This window comes from Halichoerus grypus, chromosome 1 (genome assembly GCF_964656455.1).
Source record: "Halichoerus grypus chromosome 1, mHalGry1.hap1.1, whole genome shotgun sequence".
Lineage (NCBI taxonomy): Eukaryota > Metazoa > Chordata > Mammalia > Carnivora > Phocidae > Halichoerus > Halichoerus grypus.
In genome coordinates, this window is record NC_135712.1 from 140,340,127 (window position 1) to 140,356,073 (window position 15,947).

The window sequence follows — 15,947 nt, forward strand, 5'->3', positions numbered from 1 at the left end:
ATCCAATTGTATCACAAATTTATTTGATTACCATTAAAGACAATGTATATGAATATAAAGAAATTATGATTTTTACAACTGACTTCCTTTCTCTTATTTCTCCTAGATGAATCAAACTCTAACCAAGCCCCATCCTAAAGTTTTTAATAACAAGATAATTCATTTCCTTGGCAGCTAAGAATCCATTTCCTTCCCTTTTGAGGAAGCTGCTGTTTATAAAATACAAATACAATGATCTAATCTGAAGAAACATAAAACTAAGTTAAAACTTCTTAAAACTCAAAATATAAAAGGGTGAGTGATGAAGATTTCCCAGTACAAAAAGCCAAGTAGATATGATGATTTATAATGGAATCAACTATCAAGCTTATATATTCTGTAACATTTAAGAGTGTCAGGTTTCTGCATGAGAAAGGTAAACAGAGAAAGGTAATTTATCAGTTAAAGCATTATTCTGTGTGTTCAAGAACAAAAAAGAATGTTGAGGTAAAGATGTCAATCCTGGTGAACACGTTTTTAAACATTAGAACAATGTTACAGGAGATTCCTCCTTTGACATTTAATTTCCTTTGCTGGCATATCATTTTTTGCACAGATTTTATTTTTTTATTTTTTTTTAAGATTTTATTTATTTATTTGACAGAGACACAGTGAGAGAGGGAACACAAGCAGGGGGAATGGGAGAGGGAGAAGCAGGCTTCCTGCAGAGCAGAGAGCCCGATGCAGGACTCGATCCCAGGACCCTGGGATCATGACCTGAGCCGAAGGCAGACACCCAACGACTGAGCCACCCAGGCGCCCTTTTGCACAGATTTTAAAATCCTGAATAAAATACATACAGTTTATGAAGGTAAAGCAATCTAAAAAAAGAAAAATACATTCCAAGAAAAATATATTGCAAATCCTATTCTACAAATATTCACCACGTACATGATATGTGAAGCACAGTATGAGAAGTACTGGGTTTTGAGACTAGCTGTGAGTTATCCTTGGAAACTTAGTACAACCAGGGAAGACAGGTTAGAAAAATTTTTTAAATTTCAAGTATTTTGAATTATTCTTTGAGTCATAAAATATAATAAAGATAATAATTACCTTTTCTTCCAAAAATCTTATTCTTTTCTTTAAGAAAGAGTTCTCTTTCTCTGAATCCTTAAGTCGTTTTTTGATGTCTTCATATGCAGTGACAAGGGCAAAATGTGAAGCAACAGATTCATCTCCTGAATATATTGAGATTGGAGTCACTGTGTCTCTCCTATGTGCTTTTTCATGATTCAGAATGCAGATATCATCTTCTACCAGTGCATCCATGACAGCTTTTTAAAAGAATATAAAAGAAAAATGTCTCATTGAATAAATGAGCAGGAAAAGAGAGATGTATTTAGAATAATGAGAATACTGGGTCAATGTTAAAAACTCCTATTTCTTTTACAGGCAGCCTAACGTAGTGGTGAAAAGCATGGGCTCTAGAACCAGATTCTAGGAGATGCATCCAAGCCCTACTTAGTGTCAGTAAGACTTTGCGCTTAATCTCTCTGCCTCGGTTTCCTTATTTATAAAGTATAATAAATAGTAGCAACTGCTTCACAGAATTCTTAAGAATATTAAATAAGTTGATACCTATAAAGCATTTGAAACCAATCTAAGCTATTATTAGTAAGTGTTAGAAAAAGTAGTAAAACACTGTTTTTATAGGATAAAAATCTTTAAATTTATACCCACATATTTCTTCATTATCAGCATTTCCACTCTCAGATGTAAGTAGCAAGTTTTATAACTTCCCAAATTATAAATTTTCAAAAACTCTCCTGAGTACAATTCACTACAAGACTATTATAGAAGTTTTAATGCATCCTCCACTATATTCTTTCCGTAGTGGTAACTGATTGATTGTAATAGAAGACACAAAGGAATTAACATTTCAGTACTCACCATGTCCCAGTACCATGCACTACATTCTTTTAATATTATATCATTTAAATTCATCCAAACAATTCTATGAGGTAGGTATCACCTACATTTAATAGGATCAAAAAGGTAAAGTAATTTGCCCATGTTAAAGCTAGTAGATGTTAGTTAGCTCTGTGAGGGTACAGGTCTGTTTTGTTCATCATTGTGTCCCCCCAACTCATCATTGTGTGTAAGATGCCCAATAAATATTGGTTATTAAATGAAGAGTCAATAGTGTAGGATTCAAATCAAACTCTAACTCAAAAACCTAAGAGAAGAAGCCAGTTACTTCAGTAGTTAGTGAACTTACTTGCTTTGTACATCTACTTTTGCTGTTAGGTACAGCATTACTTCCCCATCTGAGAGTTATGTTCCTGAAAAACACTGGAAGGAGAAACTGTAGCTGAAATCTTTTAAGACCTCATGGGAAAAACACAGTAAGAGGGACTGTAGGTCATAAGAGAACCTAAAAAATCCTTTTAAATACTTTCTAGTTTGAAATAAAACATCAAATACAGCATTCTAAAAAAGACTATCAATGGAATTTCATGTATCTTATATTAGTAATTCAGGATTAATGAAAAACATTTTTATTTACTATTTCTTGCTTGGAATGACATTTGATTGCTTACTGTGTCAGTCACTGTTCCAAGAATATTATAGGTGAGGAAACTGAGGTAGAAGGAATTTAAGTAATTTTCCCAAGTAAAATAGTAAATAATGAGATGTAACATAGGTGATTACGCCACAGGATCCATGTTTTACTATGCCTGCTTTTCTCCAAAACTTCTGACCTCCCTCCCTGTATCTATCAACGCCTCTAAAGTCCATTTTGCTTTATTTCAGACAACATGAATACTAAGGAAAAATGTATGTTTTTTCTGGTTCCAGTCTTCTATCATTGTATTCTTGCTTTACTGATTTTTGTAACGAAAAGCTTCCAACTTGAGAACGTTCTCAAATAATGTCAGTTTGGTGTATCTAGCAATTTGTTTATATCTAGGATTATAAGAAAGGCAGGCAAAAATGAATGTGTGTACTACAATATAAGTAGGTGAAACCTACCATTCAATCTTCAGCAACACCAACTTAAAAATTTCGAACCACAGGAAGGGGGAAAAGATGGCGGAGGAGTAGGGGACCCTATTTCAACTGGTCCCCGGAATTGAGCTGAATATCCACCAGACCACTCTGAGCACCCACGAAACCAGCCTGAGATGTAAGAAGATCTGGATCTCTACAAACAGAATATCGCAGGTGGTTGGTTTTGAGGTACGAAGCGGGGAGCCGTGATTCCTCAGGCAGATATCGGAGGATAAACGGCAGCGGGAGGGTGCCTGGCCGTGGGGATCCTACACAGCCGGTGAGCGACAACCTCGTGCGCTGCGGACGGGCACAGACTCACAGACCCGCAACGATGGGGAAAGGACTCTAGGGCAGCCCCTGGGGCGGACCCGGAGCAGCGGGGTTGCGCCTGCAATCTGCAGGCCCCAGGGCGGAAACCCGGAGCGGCGGTGTTGCGGGCGCCGAACTGGGAGCGGCTGGCTGTTTTAGAAGCACAAAGGGCAGAGACGTGCCCCGACCTGGAGGCAGGACTGGGAGCGCACAACCCAGGAGGCTGCAGTTTATAGCAGCACGGACAGAAACGGAGACAGTGTGGCCTGGAGAACTCACTGAAGAACAGACTGCAGTCTCTCCGCTCTAAGGCAGAGGGTTGGAAACGGTCTCTTCTGCTCTGACTGGCGGAAGAGACGCGGAAAGCCGCCAGGGAAAGCTGCCAGAGAACAAAAGCCCCAAAAACTGATTCCCGTTGAGCCCATCCCCCGCCACAGGGGCGCAGGGCAACTCTGCCCAAACAGGGTTGCCTGAGTAACTGCACAGCAGGCCCCTCCCGCAGAAGACAGGCTGGGAAAACAAGAGGCCAGCAACCCTAAGGTCCCAAGAAAACAGGTGCATCTTGCTTGGGTTCTGGTCAATAATTTGGACTCTATGCATTCCCTCAAACACGCCATCAACAGAATGACTAGGAGGAGGAGCCCCCAAAACAGAAAAGACTCAGAGATTATGACTTATGCTGCAGATTTACAAATGGATGCAGATATAACCAAGATGTCAGAGATGGAATTCAGGCTAGCAATTGTGAAGACAATGGCTAGAATGGAGAAATCAATTAATGGCAACATAGAGTCTCTAAGGGCAGAAATGAAAGCTGAATTGGCAGAACTTAAAAATGCTATCAATGAGATCCAATCCAATCTAGATAATCTAACAGCTAGGGTAACTGAGGCAGAAGAGCGAATAAGCGACCTGGAAGACAATATAATAGATAAAAAGGGAAAAGAGGAGGCCAGGGAAAAACAACTCAGAATCCAAGAAAAAAGAATCAGAGAAATAAGTGACACCATGAAGCGTTCCAATGTCAGAATCATTGGAATCCCGGAGAGAGTGGAGAGAGAGAGAGGACTAGCAGATGTATTTGAGCAAATCGTAGCTGAGAACTTCCCTAATCTGGGGAATGAAACAAACATTCGAGTCCTAGAGGCAGAGAGGACCCCTCCCAAGATCAAGGAAAACAGGCCAACACTCTGGCATGTAACAGTAAAACCTGCAAATCTTAGAACCAAGGAAACCATCTTAAGGGCAGTTAGGGGGAAGACAGTCCTTACGTACAGAGGGAGGAACATCAGAATAACGTCAGACCTATCCACAGAGACAAGCCAGAAAGGCCTGGCAAGACATATTCAGGGTACTAAATGAGAAGAACATACAGCCAAGAATACTTTATCCAGCAAGGCTTTCATTTAGAATGGATGGAGAGACGCAGAGCTTCCACGACCGGCAGAAACTGAAAGAATATGTGACCACTAAGCCGGCTCTGCAAGAAATATTAAGGGGGGTTCTATAAAAGGAGAAAGACCCCAAAAGTGATACAACAGAAATTTACAGGGACAATCTATAAAAACAAGGTCTTCACAGGCAACATGATGACAATTAATTCATATCTTTCAATAATCACTCTCAACATGAATGGCCTAAACGCTCCCATAAAACGGCACGGGGTTGCAGACTGGATAAAAAGAGAGGACCCATCCATATGCTGTCTACAAGAGACTCATTTTGAACCTAAAGATACATCCAGACTGAAAGTGAAGGCATGAAGATCCATCTTCCATGCCAGCAGACCTCAAAAGAAAGCTGGGGTAGCAATTCTTATATCAGACAAATTAGATTTTAAACTAAAGTCTGTAATAAGAGACACAGAAGGACACTATATCATTCTTAAAGGGTCTATCCAACAAGAAGATCTAACAATTGTAAATATCTACGCCCCCAACATGGGAGCAGCCATCTACATAAGCCAACTGTTAACCAAAATAAAGAGTCACATTGATAACAATACGTTAATTGTAGGAGACCTCAATACTCCACTCTCAGCAATGGACAGATCATCTAAGCAGAAAATCAACAAGGAAACAAGAGCTTTGAATGATACATTGGACCAGATGGACCTCATAGATATTTACAGAACATTCCACCCTAAAACAACAGAATACTCATTCTTCTCGAGCGCACATGGAACTTTCTCCAGAATAGACCATATACTGGGTCACAAATCAGGTCTCAACCGATACCAAAAGATTGAGATTATTCCCTGCATATTCTCAATGCTCTAAAATTGGAACTCAATCGCAAGAAAAAATTTGGCAGAAATTCAAACACTTGGAAGCTAAAGACCACTCTGCTCAAGAATGTTTGGGTCAATCAGGAAATCAAAGAAGAACTTAAACAATTCATGGAAACACATGAGAATGAAAACACATCAGTCCAAAACTTACTAATACTGCAAAGGCGGCCCTAAAGGGGAAATACATAGCCATCCAAGCCTCACTCAAAAAAATAGAAAAATCCCGAATTCACCAACTAACTCTTCACCTCAAAGAACTAGAGAAAAAGCAACAAACGACGCCTAAGCCATTTACTAGAAGAGAAATAATTAAAATTAGAGCAGAAATCAATGAATTAGAAACCAGAAACACAGTAGATCAGATCAACGAAACTAGAAGCTGGTTCTTTGAAAGAATTAATAAGATCGATAAACCACTGGCCAGACTTATCCAAAAGAAAAGAGAAAGGACCCAAATTAATAAAATTATGAATGAAAGGGGAGAGATCACGACTAACACCAAGGAAATAGAAACAATTATTAGAAATTATTATCAACAACTATATGCCAATAAACTGAGGAATCTGGATGAAATGGAGGCCTTCCTGGAAACCTATAAGCTGCCAAGACTGAAACAGGAAGAAATTGACAACCTGAATAGGCCAATAACCAGTAACGAGATTGAAGCAGTGATCCAAAACCTCCCAAAAAACAAGAGTCCAGGGCCTGATGGATTCCCTGGGGAATTCTACCAGACATTCAAAGAAGAAATAATACCTATTCTACTGAAGCTGTTTCAAAAAATAAAAACAGAAGGAAAACTTCCAAACTCATTCTATGAGGCCAGCATTACCTTAATCCCCAAACCAGGCAAAGACCCCATCAAAAAGGAGAATTTCAGACTGATATCCCTGATGAATATGGATTCCAAAATCCTCAACAAAATCCTAGCTAATAGGATCCAATAATACATTAAAAGGATCATCCACCATGACCAAGTGGGATTTATCCCCAGGATGCAAGGGTGGTTCAACATTCGCAAATCAATCAATGTGATAGAACACATTAATAAGAGGAGGGAGAAGAACCATATGGTCCTCTCAATTGATGCAGAAAAAGCATTTGACAAAATACAACATCCTTTCCTGATTAAAACTCTCTAGAGTATAGGGATAGAAGGAACATTCCTCAAGTTCATAAAATCCATCTATGAAAAACCCACAGCGAATATCATTCTCAATGGGGAAAAGCTGAGAGCCTTTCCCTTAAGATCAGGAACATATCAAGGATGCCCACTCTCGCCACTATTGTTCAACATAGTACTAAAAGTCCTAGCAACAGCAATCAGACAACAAAAAGAAATAAAAGGTATTCAAATTGGCAAAGAAGAAGTCAAACTCTCTCTTTTCACAGACGACATGATACTTCATGTGGAAAACCCAAAAGACTCCACCCCCAAATTACTAGAACTCATCCAGCAATTCAGTAATGTGGCAGGATACAAAATCAATGCACAGAAATCAGTTGCTTTCTTATACACTAACAACGCAACTGCAGAAAGAGAAATTAGAGAAACGATTGCATTTACAATAGCACCAAAAACCATAAGATACCTCAGAATAAACCTAACCAAAGAGGTAAAGGATCTATACTCTAGGAACTACAAAACACTCATGAAAGAAATTGAAGAAGACACAAAAAGATGGAAAAATATTCCATGCTCATAGATCGGAAGAATAAACATTGTTAAAATGTCTATGCTACCCAGAGCAATCTATACCTTAAATGCCATCCCAATCAAAATTCCAATGACATTTTTCAAAGTGCTGGAACAAACAATCCTAAAATTTGTATGGAATCAGAAAAGACCCCGAATCGCCAAGGAAATGTTGAAAAAGAAACACAAATCCGGGGCATCACGTTGCCTGATTTCAAGCTATATTACAAAGCTGTGATCACCAAGACAGCATGGTACTGGCACAAAAACAGACATACAGACCAATGGAACAGAATAGAGAACCCAGATATGGACCCTCAACTCTATGGTCAAATAATCTTTGACAAAGCAGGAAAAAACATGCAATGGAAAAAAGACAGTCTCTTCAATAAATGGTGCTGGGAAAATTGGACAGCTATATACAGAAGAATGAAACTCGACCATTCTCTAACACCATACACAAAGATAAACTCAAAGTGGATGAAAGACCTCAATGTGAGACAGGAATCCATCAAAATCCTAGAGGAGAACATAGGCAGTAACCTCTTTGACATCGGCCACAGCAACTTCTTTCAAGATACATCTCCAAAGGCTAGTGAAACAAAAGCAAAAATGAACTTTTGGGACTTCATCAAGATACAAAGCTTCTGCACAGCAAAGGAAACAGTCAACAAAACAAAGAGGCAACCCACAGAATGGGAGAAGATATTTGCAAATGACGCTACAGATAAAGGGCTGGTATCCAAGATCTATAAAGAACTTCTCAAACTCAACAACCAAAAAACAAATAATCAAGTCAAAAAGTGGGCAGAAGACATGAACAGACACTTCTCTGAAGAAGACATACAAATGGCTAACAGACACATGAAAAAATGTTCATCATCATTAGCCATCAGGGAAATCCAAATCAAAACCACATTGAGATACCACCTTACACCAGTTAGAATGGAAAAAATGGACAGGGAAAGAAACAGCAAATGTTGGAGAGGTTGTGGAGAAAGGGGAACCCTCTTACACTGTTGGTGGGAATGCAAGTTGGTACAGCCACTTGGGAAAACAGTGTGGAGGTGCCTCAAAACTTTAAAAATAGAGCTACCCTATGACCCAGCAATTGCACTACTGGGTATTTACCCCAAAGACACAGATGTAGTGAAAAGAAGGGCCATATGCATCCCAATGTTCATAGCAGCAATGTCCGCAATAGCCAAACTGTGGAAAGAGCCGAGATGCCCTTCAACAGATGAATGGATAAAGAAGATGTGGTCCATACATACAATGGGATATTACTCAGCCATCAGAAAAGATGAATACCCAACTTTTGCATCAACATGGATGGAACTGGAGGAGATTATGCTAAGTGAAATAAGTCAAGCAGAGAAAGTCAATTATCATATGGTTTCACTTATTTGTGGAACATAAGGAATATCATGGAGGACATTAGGAGAAGGAAGGGAAAAATGGGGAGGGGGAATTGGAGGGAGAGATGAACCATGAGACACTATGGACTCTGAGAAACAAACAGGGTTTTAGAGGGGAAGGGGGAGGGGGGATTGGTTAGCCCGGTGATGGGTATTAAGGAGGGCACATACTGCATGGAGCACTGGGTGTTATACGAAAACAGTGGATTGTGGATTACCACATCAAAAACCAATGATGTACTGTATGGTGACTAACATAACATAATAAAATTTAAAATAAATAAATTAATTAAAATAAAAATTTCTAAACACATAGGGAAACGCCTACTAAGTTAGAACTTTCCCACCCTATTAAGAAAGTCCAAAAATAAGAAAGAACTATGCTGCCTACATATCCCAAAAAGGTGGCAGATCCTCAGAACCATAATTAGTTCCTGCTGCTTCTGGTGGAAACTGTCTTTGTTCTAGTGATGGAGAAAAGTTTTCATTCCTTTAAAGGGGTTTACTTTTTCCTCTCTGAATTCAACCATATTCTAAAATAACAGCAAACATCATACCAATCACGCTGCTAATAGATGAAATGTTGATATTTCCTTTCCAAAAGGAAAGTATGGATTACTATCATACTGCAAACTGTAAGTATACATGTATATCTCCATATTAAGACTGTTTCTCATACACATTATACCTTAAAAGCTCGACAAGTAGAATAAGAACAGTTAGTTAAGTGGTAGGATGCAGTGTAGCTTAAGAGATAAAATTGTGCCCATTTTAGACATATAATTTCTCGTATCTTAATATCCAACCAAATGGGCAGGATTTATTCAACTGGGATAATTTTTTTTTTCTAAAGACACTTGAAAAACAAGAAATAAGCATAAACTGCTCTACACAGTCAAAAAAGATATCCCACTGATTGTGTACTTTAAGGATCGGACCATGGATGCTTTTACTTTACACAAAGTTCTAACTAGCTCAGCTGTGTGATTTCCTATTCATTTTTATCATGAAAATATCACTTACTCAGGAAGGAAAACCCAGTGTGGAAGACAGCTGGGCAGTAAAATAATTATCATACCATAAAGATGTAAGTAATAATATTTGAAACAAGAGAAAATGCTATGGGAATTGAGGGTTAGGGTGAAGGAATGGTTCTGAAAGAAGGTATCTCTCTCTCTCTCACACACACACACACACACACACACACACACACACAAAAACAAAGTACTCTTAGTTCCATACTCTTAGGTGAAAAGGATGGTGATTTTCATTGTACTTACAACTTCCAGCAGGGGAAATAAGTTCAAGGCCTGAAAGAGTATGGGAAGAAGGTATGAAAAGGGAAATGGCAAGATGTGAAATAAAAAAACAAACCTAACAGAAACAAACTGAGGTGGTCTTTTATGTAGAGAGCCTACAGAATTTGGTCCTTATTCTGTGGAATTCAAGACAGACCGAACATGAGTCAAGAATGTGAAGAATGCTTACACAACATTTGTAAAATATATCTATAACCAAATAAACTACTTAGTATTGCATCAAGTATTTTGTAAATATTATCCCCTTTCATTCTCATGACTACCCTGAGGTAGAAAATCTTACTGTAATCATTTCACAGATGAGAAAACCGGGGCCTGGGAAGGTTACAGAGCTTAGCCAAGACCAGATGATTAGTATATAGCACAAGCACCTGGATTTCAGAGCCTGAACTATTAGTATTTTTCCCTCCTCAAGGAATCTTTCACATACTTAAATTCATCAAGAACTACAAAAACTAGGGGGTGCCTGGGTGGCTCGGTTAAGCATCTGACTCTTGATTTCAGCTGAGGTCCTAATCTCAGATTCCTGAGATCTGCCCCCACCTCCGCTCAGCAGAGACTCCTCTACTTCTCTCCATCCCTCTCTGCCCCTCCCCCACTGCATGTGCACACATGCACACGCGCTCTCTCTAAAGTAAATAAAATCTTAGGGAAAAAAAAAGAACCAAAAAACTAGGAACCCCTTGGAAGGTTTTTAAGTACCTTAGATGGAAGGAGGCATACTGATGTAACAATGTCACATACACAGTACTGGTCTTTTTTAGGACAAAATGAGTAGTGAGACTGGCTTATTTTTTTTTTCTTTTTAAAGATTTTATTTATTATTTGAGAGAGAGAGAGCACATGAGAGGGGGGAGGGTCAGAGGGAGAAGCAGACTCCCTGCTGAGCAGGGAGCCCGATGCGGGACTCGATCCCAGGCCTCTAGGATCATGACCTGAGCCGAAGGCAGTCGCTTAACCAACTGAGCCACCCAGGCGCCCCTAGACTGGCTTATTTTATATATTTAAATCTACTGCCTAAACTAAAAATGATTTATTTTTAAACCACTAAAAAGTTGCATATGGTGTCCTCTCTCTAAATATGAGAAAATATTATTTGGATATAGAAGCTTCTTCCAAGTTTCATACTATTATTCTAAATATTTAGTTATTATACTATAAACATGACTTGGAATGCACTGGAAAGCAGCATGAAAATAGCTTATCTGTCCTAAAATTATATGAGAACTAGCCATACATTAAAACACACCCAAGAAGTGCCTGGCTGTCTTAGTACAGCATGTGCCTCTTGATCTTGGGGTTGTAGGTTCAAGCCCCCTGTTGAGTGTAGATTACTAAAAATAAAATCTCTAAAAAAATAAATAAAACACACCCAAGATAAAATCTACTAGCATCACAGACATGCATGCTGTTTTAATGTTTTAAAATAACTGTATTTTAAATTTGCTGTAAAATGAAAAAGGAAAATTTGATTCCTATCTTTGCAAAAATAAATGTGAAATCATGAAAGTATCAAAAGTATTAATGCTTATATTACTCTGTACAAACTAGACTTAAAGAGATTAAAAGCTGCAGGGCCAAAGAAACTGATATCTTAGAAAGGTTCCGAAAAATACAAGGCAGCTATCCCGTTATATAAATTATTATACTGAAAGGAAAACCGCTAGCAAATTAACAAAGTAGGCTATGCTTTAATGCTTATGTAAGCATCCATTCTCAACCTCATTTAGAGAAGTAAAGGGAGCTGCAGTAGTCTGCCTCATAGCAAAGTACGGTTCAGTTTTATACACTTCTGTTGTGATGAAATGTCTCTTCATGAGATCCAAGTTACTGGCCCAGGAAGTTTGATTTTCTGGATAAATCATGAAAGCTTAACTGGCTATCATTATACTTAACAAACTAGACTAGGCCAGTTTTAACATCTAACATTTGGGAAAACTTATCCTATACTGATCTAACCTTATTTACTGTAAACTACCTTAAAATAACAAGCATGTGCTTACTTTAATCTTTAAAAAGTGGTATATGCAGGGATGCCTGGGTGGCTCATCTGTTAAGCATCTGCCTCATGCTCAAGTCCCAATCCCAGGACCCTGGGATCGAGCCCCACATCAGGCTCCCTGCTCAGTGGGGAGTCTGCTACTCTCTCTCTTCCCCTCCCCCCTGCTCACGCTTGCTTGCGCTCTTTCTCTCTCAAATAAATAAAACTGAAATAAAAAGAAATTTTAAAAACTGTCATAAGCAGAATATTATCAAGATTAGAATCATCAAAAGACTAGATAATACTTTAAAGGTAATTCTAGTAGGAATTGAGAGCATTAATTTTAAAACTCAACAAGTATCAAAAATATTATCCAAAGAGGGGTGCCTGGGCAGCTCAGTTGGTTGGGCAGCTGCCTTCGGCTCAGGTCATGATCCTGCGGTCCTGGGATCGAGCCCCACGTCGGGCTTCCTGCTCAGCAGGGGTGTCTGCTTCTCCCTCTCCCTCTGACCCTTCCCCCGCTTGTTCTCTCTCTCACTCACTCTTTCAAATAAATAAATAAAATCTTAAAAAAAAAAAATTACACAAAGATTAAGTAGACCTCTCTTGATCATAAAAATCAATAATAAATATATTCTACGCAATACGCCACACACACACAAAATGTCTTTTTCAAGAACATTCTAAGAAACTGAAGATGACCTAGAGCAGTGTTTGACAAAGTGCGATGTGGACCACTGCCTCAGAATCACTTGGAGTTCTCTTCAAAATACTGATCGTTGGTTCTGGTCCAAGATGGTGACGTAGAAGATCCTGAACTCAACTCCTTTAGGAACAGACCAAATCTACACCTATTTATAGAGCAATCACTCCCGAAGAACTGAAGCCTAACTGAACAACAAAAGACCACACAGAGAATGGCAAGAGAAACAGACACATGGTAACAAAGGGAAGCCCTACCCCCGCCACTGCAAACTGCACTGAGGAGGGATACTACGGGAGACCAAGAGCAGATTCCTCTGCCCTCTGGCACAGGAAGAAAAAAAAAAAAAGCCATGCCTTTATAAGGGCTATAGAAAATAAAAGAACCAGCCAAAGCTGCTGGAACTCTCTCTGGGTCAGGAGACTGGTGAGTGCCACAGTCTACATTCCTCTTCCACCTTGATAATGTAGACAGGAGCAGAGTCCAGGTGCCCTAGCTGGCCTACTGCCTCAGTGAGTTTCAGGCCCCTAAACCACACTGGTATACCCCTGGTGAGTGCTCACTATAGCTCAAGCCTCCTTGCAAAGGTGACACATATCCATTCATGATAAAACTCTCAACAAAGTAGGTACAGAAGATACATGCCACAACATTATAAAGGCCTTTTATGAAAAACTCATAGCTAACATAATACTCAAGAGGAAAAAATGGAGAGCTTTCCCCCTAAGGTCAGGAACAAGACAAGAATGTCCACTCTCACCACTTTTATTCAACACGGTACTGGAAATGGCAGCCACAGCAATCAGACAAGAAAAAGAAAAGGCATTCAAATTGGTAAGGAAGAAGCAAAACTTATCACTACTTGCAGATGACGGAATACTGTATGTAGAAAACCTGAAAAGACTCCACCAAAAATCTACTAAAACCGATAAATGAATTCAGTAAGGTTGCAGGACACAAAATCAATATATAGAAATCTGTTGCATTTCTATACACTAATAATGAAGTAGCAGGAAGAAATTAGGGAAACAATCCCATTTACAACTACATCAAAAATAATAAAATACCTAGGAATAAACTTAACCAAGTAAGTGAAATACCTGTACTCTGAAAACTATGAAACACTGATGAAAAAAATTGAAGATGACACAAACAAATGGAAAGATACTCCATGCTCACGGATTGGTAGAACAAACTGTTAAAATGTTCATTCTACCCAAAGCCATTTACAGATTTAATGCAATCCCTATCAAAATACCAAGAGTACTTTTCACAGAACTAGATACATTATACTAAAATTTGTATGGAACCACAAAAGACCCTGAATACCCAAAGCAATCTTGAGAAAGAACAAAAAAGCTGGAGACAGCACAATCCCAGATTTCAAGATATACTACAAAGCTGTAGTAATCAAAACAGTACGGTACTGCCACAAAAACAGACAGAATAGAGAACTGAGAAATAAACCCATGGCTACATGGTCAATTAATCTATGAAAAAAGAGGCAAGAATATGCAATGGGGAAAAGACAATCTCTTCAACAAATGGTTTTGGGAAAATTGGACAGCTATATGCAAAAGAATGAAACTGCACCACTTTCTTACACCATACACAAAAATAAACTCAAAATGGATTAAAGACCTAAATGTGAGACCTGAAACCATAAAACTAGAAGACAACATAGGCAGTAATCTCTTTGTCATTGGCCTTAGCAACATTGTTTTAGATATGTCTCCTTGGGAAAGGGAAACAAAAGCAAAAATAAACTTCTGGGGCTACACCAAAATAAAAAGCTTGCATGGTGAAGAAAGCCATCAACAAGATAGAAGGAAGGCAATCTACTGCATGGGAGTAGAGATCTGCAAATGACATATCCGATAAGGCATTAATATTGAAAATACATAAAGAATTTATATAATTCAACACCAACAAAATCCAAATAATATGATTAAAAAATGCGCAGACAACCTGAATAGACATCTGTCCAAAGAAGACATACAGACGACGATATTAAAAGATGCTCAACGCATCACTAATCATCAGGGAAATGCAAATCAAAACCACAATGATGTATCACCTACAACTGTCACAAGAGCTACTATCAAGAAAACAAAAGGGGCGCCTGGGTGGCTCAGTTGGTTAAGCGACTGCCTTCAGCTCAGGTCATGATCCTGGAGTCCCAGGATCGAGTCCCGCATCGGGCTCCCTGCTGTCAGCAGGGAGTCTGCTTCTCCCTCTGACCCTCCCCCCTCATGCTCTCTCTCTCTATCTCATTCTCTCTCTCAAATAAATAAATAAAATCTTTAAAAAAAAAAAAAAAAACAAAAAATAACAAATGCTGGCGAGGATGTAGAGAAAAAGAGACCCTAGTGCACTGCTGGTGGGAATGCAAACTGGTGTAGCCACTTTGAAAACAGTGAGGAGGTTCCTCAAAAAATTAAAACTAGAAAAACCATATGATTCAGTAATTCCAAAAAAAAAAAAAGGAAACACTTATTTGAAAAGATATATGCACCCCTGTGTTTACTGCAGGATTATATACAACAGCCAAGATATTGAAGCAACCTAAGAGTCTGCTGAAAGATAAATGGATAATGAAGATATGGTACACACACAATGGAATATCACTTAGTATAGAAAAGAACAAGATCTTGCCATTTGCAACAACACAGACAGACCTAAAGGGCATCATGCTAAGTGAAGTAAGTCAGACAAATTCTGTATGATTTCGCTTAAATGTAGAACCTAAAAAACAAAAAACAAACGAAAGCAGAAACAGACTAATACCAAGAATGGATAGCTGCCATAGGGGAAGGGATGACAGATGCGCAAAATGAAGGGGAGTAGGAGGTACAGGCTTCCAGTTACAGAATGAGTTAAGTCACAGGATGAAAGGTACAGCATAGGGAATACAGTCAATGATACTATGATAGCATTGTATGGCAACAGATGGTAGCTACATGTATAGTAAGCATAACATAATGTATGTAGTTGTTAAATCCCTATGTTGTACACCTGAAATTAATGTAACATTGTGTGTTAACTACATTTCTATTAATAAATAAAATGATAATGGAAAACAAAAAATACTGATTGCTAGATGGCACTGCAGAACACACAAGTCAATATATCTGGGGTGAAAATATCAAACTGAACTTTCAATAATCATCGCACATGATTTTAAGTCCCTATCCA

At 38.6% G+C, this 15,947-nt stretch overlaps 1 protein-coding gene across 1 annotated transcript in view; it reads right to left on the minus strand.

Annotated features, from left to right (window-relative positions):
* AZI2 (5-azacytidine induced 2) overlaps positions 1–15,947 on the minus strand; it is a 43,273-nt gene that overhangs the window by 22,063 nt on the left and 5,263 nt on the right. The window contains exon 2 of the mRNA XM_036093023.2: positions 1,096–1,316. Coding sequence (XP_035948916.1) covers positions 1,096–1,311 — 216 coding nt within the window. The 5' untranslated portion in view covers positions 1,312–1,316. The remainder of the gene's footprint in view (positions 1–1,095; positions 1,317–15,947) is intronic.